The sequence below is a fragment of the Lupinus angustifolius genome, chromosome LG20 (assembly GCF_001865875.1).
Source record: "Lupinus angustifolius cultivar Tanjil chromosome LG20, LupAngTanjil_v1.0, whole genome shotgun sequence".
Lineage (NCBI taxonomy): Eukaryota > Viridiplantae > Streptophyta > Magnoliopsida > Fabales > Fabaceae > Lupinus > Lupinus angustifolius.
The window spans coordinates 15,738,571-15,749,415 of NC_032028.1; the positions used below are offsets into that span (position 1 = coordinate 15,738,571).

Below are 10,845 nucleotides of genomic sequence, written 5' to 3' on the forward strand. Positions count from 1 at the left end.
TACGAACCCCCCCCCCCCCCTAGATCGAAAAAATCATAATGAGAAAAGGGTTGTACACGCACAATGTCACTGTTATTTATATTGTCCATGCATCATCCATCATTTGTGTTAACAACCATTGACTTTTCAGTAAAAGTCATACACATGAATATCCAATAAAGCGTACCAACCCAGCACTTAGATTACCATTTGAGATCATCTATGATAAAATTATCCTGTGAACAACCCTGTTGGTCTATTTTTCTACCTACAGACATGATTCACTAAACCCCTTTTTTGAAATAGCCCCTTATAAAGAAGAACCACATTTCTAAGCACTAAAAGCACAATTATTTGAATAGAAACGAACCATTGCAACGGTAGTGAAGACGAGTTGCATCAGGTAGAAGAACCCCAGGAACAAGTTTTGCAGGGACAATGGATCCAGCAATAGCCAAGTAAGTAAAGAATCCCACAAGTAAAACAACCTGACCCAGAATTGGAAAATGTAAAAAGAATAGAAATTGCACATAATAATCACAAAATATTCATGAGATTGAAGGGAATAATGAGTGGGTACTAACGGAGTTCCAAGATGGAATTAGAGAGTGAAGTAGAAAACCCAGATCCATAGCTTCTATATCACTCTCTTAAATCAAATTAAATGGGTAAAAGATTGAAACTTTAATTAATGTGAGATAGTTCAGGTTCAGATTTTTTATGATGTTTGAGTTCTACACTGCTTTCAACACTTTTTCTGCTGTTAGTGATTTTGGATTCTGATATCTTGAATCTGTGTACGGATTGTTTTATTGTGCTCTTCTGAAAGAGGGGAGCATGCATGCTCTAGGGTCATCTAACGGTGATCCAGCTACTCTAGACACGTGTATGGTTGAAATGAGATCCTCCTTTGTATATGCATGATGGCAGAAAATCCAATCCAATCCTGGTCCATGAAATACAACAGACAGATTTGAAAAATATATTTCAATTTAAAATTTAATAATTAAATATTGTATACTTTATAAAAAGAAGGGAGGTATATTCACATGGACTACAATAAATAGGTTAAGCTAGATTTTTTTATTAACAGATCACAAGTTAGACCAAACACATAATACTAACATTGTGTTGGTTTGTTTTCATTAGAATTTTAGGAAAATAGCAATATATATAAGTGTGAGTAATATAAAATATAAAAAAACTAATGCATAGTAAGTTACTGATCAGAAAATATATTATTAATTTTCTCTACTTTAGTTTATCTTCCAATATTAGAGAGAAAATATAAAAGTATGAGTCACATTATATTGTTTTTTCCTTCCATATGTTCAATGCAACTAAATAATGGAAAAAATTATTTTTCTTCTTTTTTATTCCTCACTTTCTTTCCTTCCTTTTTTGTTGTCACGACCAAACATAGTGTATGTTTGGTTTTATAGAAAATAAGAAGAAAAAAAATGAATGGAAAATGTCATTTTCCATCATTTAGTTCCAACACAATAGGAGGAAAGAAAAAAAATATTTATGGGCTCTCAAAAAACTTGTATTCCCTATTTTGTGAAGAAAATAGAGAAAGAAAAGAAAATCATAGAAAATTATAAATTTGTCATTCTATCATTAATGAATTGAAAGTGAAAATAGACACAATATAGTCAACTTCTTTTTTAATATTTATTTCTATATGAAATTTGTTTACTTAATTTTAATTTCATTGTTTATGAGCTCACAAATGAATACTAATTTTATATGCTCGATAAAAATATAGTGAAAATGAAAAACATAATTCCTTAAAATTACATACAGAATAAATTAGAAATACAAAACGCAAATGTGCAAAAAATGAGATGATTAGAAATATAAAAGTGATTATCAAATATGAGTCGTGATTTCATTAGATTTAGTGGGAAGAAAATATAGGATATTAATTATTTTTACTGAATTTTATAAACAAAAATTATTATATTAAACTTACTTAAAAAATATTAATCAATGTTGTCACAAAAAAGTTATTTATTTATGTAATTTGCAACAACAAAATATAGTTTTTAAAAAATTAGACATACTATATAATTTTTTATACAAAAATAATGAGGACATTTATGCATTTTAGATACATTATGTATTAATACACATTTTATTTTCTCTTACTTTTCTTCCATTTTCAATCACATCAAATAACAAAATTATTATATCATTTTCTACTATTTTTATCTCCTTCTAAGTCTTTCCTTCTACTTTATCTCCTTACCTAAACACAATGTAAAAGTTTTACTAAAGAAAAGTAACTTTAAAATTTCTCTGAATTTCTATAGAGCTTAACAGAATCAAACGTGGGTTCTATTATTATCTAGTCTGTTAGGGCTGGTCTTCCCAAACCCAAAAGTTTATAGGGCTTAGGTATTATTTTAGACAATTTTATTGCATCCGGACATTATAGTCCGGCCCGGCCGAGCTATATGAAAACCGAGCTTACCCGGGCAGGCTCAGGCTACCCGCTTTTTCTTATTTTTTTAATCTTTTTGGAATCTTTGACTTGGTAATAAGCCTTACGTAAAAATTATTTTACAAAACAACTTATAATAAAAAATAGGTAATAAGTATTATGTTATGAAATAAAAACTAGAGTAGTGTCTATACCATAAATAATTATAAATTACAATAATGTTATAAATTTAAACATTATATTATTTTTCATAATATATTTTTAAGCTCAATAAAAAATAATGTATCAAATCAAATTAAAAGACATTAAACCATATAGATGTCAATTTTCCTTTCTTAATTGTATACCTAATTAGATTTAACTTCTACAACAAAAGCATAATAAAGAAAATAACTTTTGTAACGAAACTAAAAGACAACATAATTTTTTCCCGTAGAGAACTCCACACAACCAAATTTAATATAATAGTTCATAATAAAAAACATATAAAAGATAATATTTTTCACAGTGTCTAAAAATTTATATATTATAGTGAAGTCCAAATTATATTGTGTTATAGAATGGGAGTCAAATAAAAATGAGATATTTAATAAATGAATTATCTTAACTTAGGAACAAGTCAATGGATCTATAAGTTTGGTTGTAATGGACATATGAAGTGTGTTAAAAAAATTAAACATTAATATCAAATTATAAATATATTAAATAAATTAAATAGTTGAAATTTAAATAATTGTTGTAATATTATGTGGGTCAGCCCGCCACAACCCATAATCCACTTAGGGCAGATTTAGGCTACAATTTAATATGCATAAATTGTATCTGAGACTTTTAGTTCAGCCCGAACCCAATGTGGGTTAGCCCGAACATATTCGGGTAGTCCGTTTTGACACCTTTAATTTCACCCTTCGCCTTCATGTCCACTACCTTTGCCTCTCCCGCCTGTTGGATACCTTCGTTGTTGATGCATCTCCCTCGTTTCCCACCCATAACTTCACCCTTTCCTTTTTTTTTCTCTGTTTAGCACACTTGTAATTGGGATCAAGAAATAGTTAGATGTTACAATAACCACGAAAAATAAATATTTATGGGAAATGTTTAATTCATTGTCACCATGTATTTGCAACATTCATGTTTTAAATGCTAACGATATTCACGTGGATGAAGATTCCAACTCTAATAATAGGGATTTACATATTTCTGAATAAAAATAATAATTTGATATATCAAAACATAATTTAGAAAATTTATAGTTCGGAGTACGTCTCACAAAAAGGTATAGGAAATGTTTAGTTTTTAATTCACTTTGAAGAAAAAAACCAAAAAAAATGTAAATTAATGTTAACTATTTCAAATGAAATTCAGAATTTGATGATTTCTACAACAATATTCACTCTACTTCATCCCTTAAAGATTTTATTATGGCCAATGGGATTGAGGCAGGGGAAGTAACAAAAACTATTTTAGATGAATTAATAAACTTTTGAGTGGTAGTGAAGTTATAAACTACATGTATTCTAATTTGTGAACTTTAAGTTAGTTTGCAACCATGCGAACTGTATTATTAGCAATTCGATTAAATACTCTTTAATTTCATATTTAAATTTGTGACTGATTAGTGAAGTTTTGTAGTAGTCGTGATTTCACTCTACGACTTCTATGAGGAATATGGATAAAGTACAGAAGTTGGTTTGCCAATATTCGTCTTTTGTGCCTAAGTCATGAAAGGGTTACATGACTTCTACATGGTGAAAAGAATTACACTCAGAAGTCGTGAAAAGGCTACATGACTTCCACACAATAAAAAATTACACCTATAAGTCATGAAAGGGTTATACGAGTTCTACACAATGAAAAGAATTACACCTAGAAGTCGTGAAAGGGCTACATGATTTCTACACAATAAGAAAATTACACCTAGAAGTCGTGAAAGAGCTACACAACTTCTACACAATGAAAAGAATTACATCTGGAAGTTGTGAAAGGGCTACAAGACCTCTACACAATGAAAAAATTACATCTAGAAGTCATGAAAGGGTTACACGACTTCTACAAAGTGAAAAAAATTACACTTAGAAGTCATGAAAGGACTATACAACTTCTAGATAAAACGACACCAAAAACAAAAGTCGTTAAAAAAGTCCACAACTTCTTTATAGAAGTCGTACAATAGCATAACGACTTCTAATATATGAGAAATACTCACAAATTTTTAGATCTACAAGTTGTCATGAAACTATGGTTCATGATTGAAGAGATAGAGTCATTGATTGTAACTATGGCTGATGGAAAGAAGTTATAAATATCATATACTTTTCAGACTTTCAAGAGGAACTTGCAACATAACACATTCAATCCTAGCATCATGATGATTCCCTTAGATGTTGTAACATGAAGTTAGGAATAGATTGGCTAGTAACATTGCATGACACTACTTAGAATTTTGACAAATTGAAGCAGAGACTTTCTCTAGTAGGAAATAGACATGTATTGAGAGGTGAATCCTATGAAACTAATATCGAGTTGATTGTCAAAAAATTAATTAAAAGAGAAGAAATTCTAAGAGTATTAAAGTTTATTTGAGGAGAGCTCTAGAGAATGAATCAGTTACCTAACAAGCACTTGAGTGATTGACAATTTCATATAGATTTGTGCAAAATCATGTTAGATCTATTGTTTTTTTTTTTGCTTCTATAACATTGTTTCTCAACTTAATAGTTTATTTTCAGTTGATTCATTATGTTATAGGCCACAGGCGACCTAAAAGGTCAATGAGTTGATTGAAATGCGAAGAACAAACTCAATAGGTTTAAGTCATACTCAAGATCCGGACTGGCACATAGAGCAAAAACACTCTTAGAGAGCATCTAAGAGTCACCATATGCTCAAACATAGGTCTATTAGAGTAGCTGATTTAAAGGACCATAGAATGATTTGAAAGACAAGAGAATGACCTCAACCATGAAGTCACTTGACCTTCCTTCCTTTAGCACAAGTTAAGCTTAATCTACTCAAAATAAATAGAGAGAGAGGTCATTTACGCAAGAAATGTCTATCTTTTTAACTTCTCCCGACATTACTCTAACATTCACTTCCTCTCTATAAATTATGACTTAAAACGTATGTCCCTTTTGAAGTACCTACCTAAGACAATTCTACACAAAATCTTAGCTGGATCCAACACTATTGAGACATTCCAAAGTTGACTTCAATCTAGAGATAATATTGGCATATCATCCCTCCACCATACCGAGAGCATCAATACTGCAGAAATGGAACAAAGCATCAAGCATTATGTAGATTACTGGTGTAGGGTAGTTGTCTATCATATATTTGACCAAACAACAAATAGAAATAAGAAAATCCAAAAATCCGGTAAAAGTGGAAGTATCACTTCAAATAAAGAAATACTTTATTCAAATTGGTTGGTACAAAATTCATATGCATTGATCTGAATTAATATAAGGATTTGGCTCTAATAAATGTCATCTTCTGTTTTCTTTTTTGTGGATATAATAATCATAAAAAAGTGAAGGGCATGTTTGGTTTGCTTCAACATTTTTCTTTTAATCTTCTACTTTTATTAATAATTATGTTATCTTTTTTTGTAAAAAAACATTTGTTTCCCAATAATAGTCAGTGAAATTGTTAAGTGGAACATTACAGCCCTTAACCAAAAAGCAGTAAATATCAAATAAATCAATAGCTAATAATCTAATAAAATGTTGCAATATCCTTATTTAAGCAGAGGATGAAACTCCTGAGTACACTATAAAGAAAATCCCCATGACAAAAACTTCAACTATTTAATTGAAACCCTGATCAAAATCATTTTAATTGTCCATCACACTCTGAAAAAGAGAGAACTAGACAATAAAGTTTGAAAGCTAACATTGGTCAAGGAAAGGATCAACATGGTGACAGAAATGGCTCATATAAAATTATAAATCATGTGATACAAATCAGATGACTTCCACATTACAAGTTACCAGCCAAAAGGAGAAGAGGTGCCCATATACTTGTCATCAAAAACTGTCTTGATCTCATCAAGAAACAATGTTGGTGTGGCGAGAATTTGGAGCTTACAAGAAAAGGCTCAGAACTCTCTGAAGACTGCTCTTTACAACACTTAAGGTTCAAAGGTAACTGTCCAGATTGCATATAGGAACAGTTCTGGTATGAATCATATGACATGAACTTAGGGCACATGAGAATAGGATCAACCACCTGCAGAAATAGTCAGTGAAAACATTAGGTTCATACGTTCCTTGATAAGGAAACTAGTCTTTGACCACAATGAGAACACATAAAATAAAGGCGGCCCAGTGCACAAGGCTCCCATCTGGGGAAGGTAGATGTACGCAACCTTACTCTCGCAAATGAAGATGTTGTTTTCTGGATTTGAACTCATGACCTCCAAGTCATAAGACAAACAACCTTACCATTGCGCTGAGCTAATCCTCAAATATGGCATAGGTTCATTTCATGTCATATGTAAATATGGACTAATATTTATTTAAATCACAAGGTAAGTAAATATGGGATAGTTCCAAGCTTGTGTAAGATAGGAAAACTCAGCTTCATCATGCAACTTGATAAAAGAATGTTTATTACCATAATATTGAGTTCAATGCAAACCATAACATACCCACATCTAGATTTGAGCCCTGTAATATAAATCAGTAGAAAGTCTAAAAATACCACTACTCATAAAAAACTTGTGTCTAATGTCAGCTTGCAAGTAATGAATGTGTTCAGCAAATATTTTGACTAAATTTAATGGTGTAGAATCAACAAGCAAAATAAAACATCAATGTTTTGGTGAATGGTGAGTACTGAGGAATCAAGGAGTCTAACTTGTGGACCTAACATCAGAACTGTACTGTCCAGACTGAACAATATACAAAACTAAGCTCCTGCATTACTCCTCGGTTACAAGACTCATAAGCAATTCAGAATAATTGTTATTAACAATCTGACACAGACAATCAACTGAGGGGAAAAACTGAAGAAAATTTCAAGTTGAGTGGCAACATCAAGCTCCTATGGACTCGTCAACACTGGAGAAAGGTAAGCAAAAATAACAAAATTAAAGATAGAATGACTCAGGCTTCCAAATGAATACATGGTTACCTGCCACTGATGGAATCTACACTAGTAAGGGATATAAGTGATTGCCACGATCTCAAGACACCTGCAGGCTTGCAAAAATCACTTGGAAGTTGGAACAAAGGAAACATACCAAGACACAGCTTCATCTTTTAGCTATTGATATAGACAAAATTTTGACCAAGGCTAGGCTGATGCACATGAACATTGAAATAAAGACAATCAACTTTGTGTGCTATGCAATGAAGACGCTGCCTACTTATTCTCCAAATGCAATTAGTCCAGAGCTCTAATAGACTCACTCAATATGTGGATTTGACTGGAAAGATGAGAACATTCACTGTACAGGTGGAAGAACTGGTTGCTCTACGGATTTGGACATAAAAGAGTCAAGCAGAAAATAGTGTGGGCTGTATATGTTGCATCAGTCTATCACATTTGGACAGAGAGGAATCAGTGGCAGATTCAAATATAAAGCTACAAGCTTGAATGAGATCTTTATTCTTTAATAAAATAACCACAGAGCTTGCTGTGAGATTTGGTTTCTGTTTCCAAATTTGAAATTTTTAATGTCTGGCAGGATCATGCTTTAGTTGATAATGTTAGAACACTGGCTTAGATGAGAATTACTCATGTAATTCTGATTTTGTGTGACTTAGGGATTTGAGAATTTGTTGGGGGTGAACCTTCCTAGAAGGTGGCAACCCAATATTTTCACTGTCTCTCTCTCTCTAAGTTACTGTACAATAATGGCAAGCTAATATCATATACTCTGTTAATAGGTAGTGCTATCATAGGACAGTACAACAAATAACTTTAAGACAAGCAAATTCATGCACAAAAGTTGGTCTTCAAAGTTTAAACTTCATCAACGAGGAAAACATTTAAATCTCTCTACTAGAAGAACCAAAAATCACTATCCCACGCACTATGTCAAACATGTTTAACTGCTTACTTTGCTTCCAGACCACCTAAACCAATCTCTGCTGAACCATTCATGTAAATTTCGATTTTTGAGCTTCCTGGGATGTGCATGCAAAAGCTTCAGTTTCTTAGCTGCACAACCCCCTGCTTCATGACAACTAACAAGTATAATCCCCCACCTCAACTCAACATATTCCGATATATGGTCATGACTCCTCATCCAAATAACACCGGTAGCTCTCTGTCTAAATTGCAGCATTGGGCTTTTCAATCTATAAGTGCTCAGGAGGAGAATAATCTGACCATGGAGATTTTAGGATAGAATTGAATAGTAGTGGTGTTGGATTTAGGTGGCGATGCTCACATAGAAAAACATGGCAAACTATTTAAACAGTGTTAAAGAGTAGAGGTTATAGCATCCTTGAATAAACTTTGAGGATTTGATTACACCTTAAATTAAAAATGGCATAGGCCCAAGCTTACTATGCATGATAGGAAAATCCACAAGAACTCCACCATACAACAAAATAAGAGAATGTTTAGCATAATGTTTACTTCTATTGCAAAAATTAACATACCAGCATCAAAATTTTGAGCCCTTAATGGACATCACTAGAAAGTCTTTAGCTACCAGTACTCATAGCAAACTTGTGAAAAATGTCAGCATGCAAATAACAAATGGTGTTATCAAATAATTTAACCAAATCTACTTGTTTAGAATTCAACAAGCAATGACAGAAGACCAATGTATTGGTCAGTACTGAGGGGTCAAGGACTCTTGTCACCTACTAGCAGAATTTTAGTAAGTAAACGAAGCAATAGCTAAAACTAAGCTTAGTAATTACATGGCTTATCTTTTAACGACAGCTAAGAAAATCAGCTAAATTGTGATTATCAACCTCACTCAAAGAATCAACTAAAAAGCTGAAGAAAATCTCAAGTCAGTGGCAAGAAAAATCTATTAAGTGTTCGATATTGGTATAAAGAGGGGTTCTAATGTACTTAACCATGTATGAAGGATCAATTGCAATTTGGTATTATCTGTTTGAAAGAGCTAAGCATGCATATTATGGCAAAAATGGAAATGATGGAACAAAACACCACAACCAATACCAATGTTTGTTTGTCCAAGCGACAAAGCGCATGGTACCTTGGTCTCAATTTCCAGTCTTCCGAGCTCAACTCAAATTAGTTCACCATAGAGATTCAACCGTACTACATTGGCTATCAAGTACCTAACACGACCTTCACCTTTTATCCTCGACTTAGATTAGTTGAAATACAAAATAACATCCAGTTACATTACACGGGGTTTCAGGTAAAACAAAAATATTAGTAAAACCAACATCCAGACAACAATAACAACAAGCCTTAATTACACCAAGTGGAGTTGGCTACATGGAGAAAACGACGACACCGTAATGTTCTATCATAAATCATGATATCAGTAAACAATAAAATAATAAAAATGATTACATAACACAAAGAATGTTACCTTGTATTTAGCAACCTGTTCGCTAACCTCCCTCAAGTCACTTTTAGTGAAAATCAAAGCCAAATTACCCTGAAATTCAAACAAGAAAAATAAGGCTAACGAAAGAAGAAATAACATTAAATATAAATACAACAACAATGAAGTCTTTATCCCACCCAATAGTATCAGCTAAATGAATCGAAACGCTTTATATCATGTTCAAATCATTGAGCTCTAAGTCCTTCCGCATCATTTCCCCTACGATTTTTCTAACAATTGGACTAGCTTCCATTTGATAATATTAAATACAAATAAAATTAAAAAAGTGAAAGAAATGGATTGAAAGTAGTACATGAAGAAGGGGTGCAAGGTTAAGAAAAGCTTTATTCCCAGTTCTTTGAGCATCTAAGATCAAAGAACGTTTCATCATAGAGTTTTTCCCCATAACAACAACAGAATCAGCGTGGAGATTCCTTCGAATTCCTTGAAGTTCATTGCATCCAATGTTGTCTGATGAAATAACAAGTACTCGACTGTATTCTTTCAGAAGTTTCCCTAACTTTGCATCGAAAGCTACTTTTGAGAGTTTCTTTGCCATGGCTGATGCTGATGTTGATGCCGCTGCAGTGTTCTATGTCTCAATGGTTTCACTTATTAGGGTCTTTTTTTCATTTTAGAGATAAAAAAAATGAAGACTGAACTTTCCTTGCTCAATGAATTTTGGATCTAATCTATTATATGAATTGCAGTTTATTTAAAAAATTGAAAACAAAATTTAAAAAAATCATTTTGACTTACTTTTGAGATGCCCTTAAATATTCAATTTTTTACGACCAAATTGATATTGGCATAAATTATGAGCAATATCAACTAAAAATAGATACATTAGGTTTGCAAAATGAGTATATATATA

The 10,845-nt window shown here is 32.2% G+C and overlaps 2 protein-coding genes across 3 annotated transcripts in view; both read right to left on the bottom strand.

Moving 5' to 3' along the window:
- LOC109336634 (delta(14)-sterol reductase) overlaps positions 1–766 on the bottom strand; it is an 8,928-nt gene extending 8,162 nt beyond the window's left edge. Inside the window, exons 1-2 of the mRNA XM_019573351.1 lie at positions 564–766; positions 350–467 (exon numbers count right to left, since the gene is read on the bottom strand). Of these exons, the coding sequence (XP_019428896.1) occupies positions 350–467; positions 564–611 (166 nt within the window). The 5' untranslated portion in view covers positions 612–766. The remainder of the gene's footprint in view (positions 1–349; positions 468–563) is intronic.
- Positions 6,313–10,622, bottom strand: LOC109336635 (60S acidic ribosomal protein P0-like). Of its 2 annotated transcripts, XM_019573353.1 has the most exons (4): positions 10,285–10,622; positions 9,954–10,022; positions 6,386–6,652; positions 6,313–6,348 (listed from the first exon to the last, which is right to left on the bottom strand). In XM_019573353.1, the coding sequence occupies exons 1-3, from the start codon at positions 10,528–10,530 to the stop codon at positions 6,404–6,406; spliced, it is 564 nt and encodes a 187-aa protein (XP_019428898.1). In that variant the 5' UTR covers positions 10,531–10,622; the 3' UTR covers positions 6,313–6,348; positions 6,386–6,403. The 2 variants fall into 2 exon arrangements, with proteins under 2 accessions (XP_019428898.1, XP_019428897.1); XM_019573352.1 differs by having other exon boundaries at positions 6,313–6,652; positions 10,285–10,620.

What these genes read in the sequence shown, in the direction of transcription:
- LOC109336635 (XM_019573353.1), bottom strand. Translation starts at nt 10,530, where the DNA reads ATGGCAAAGAAACTCTCAAAAGTAGCTTTCGATGCAAAGTTAGGGAAA. An exon ending in ACCTTGCACCCCTTCTTCAT is followed by an intron (nt 10,023 to 10,284) that starts GTACTACTTTCA and finishes TTTGAATTTCAG; the next exon opens with GGTAATTTGGCTTTGATTTT. An exon ending in AACAGGTTGCTAAATACAAG is followed by an intron (nt 6,653 to 9,953) that starts GTAACATTCTTT and finishes CTATTTCTGCAG; the next exon opens with GTGGTTGATCCTATTCTCAT.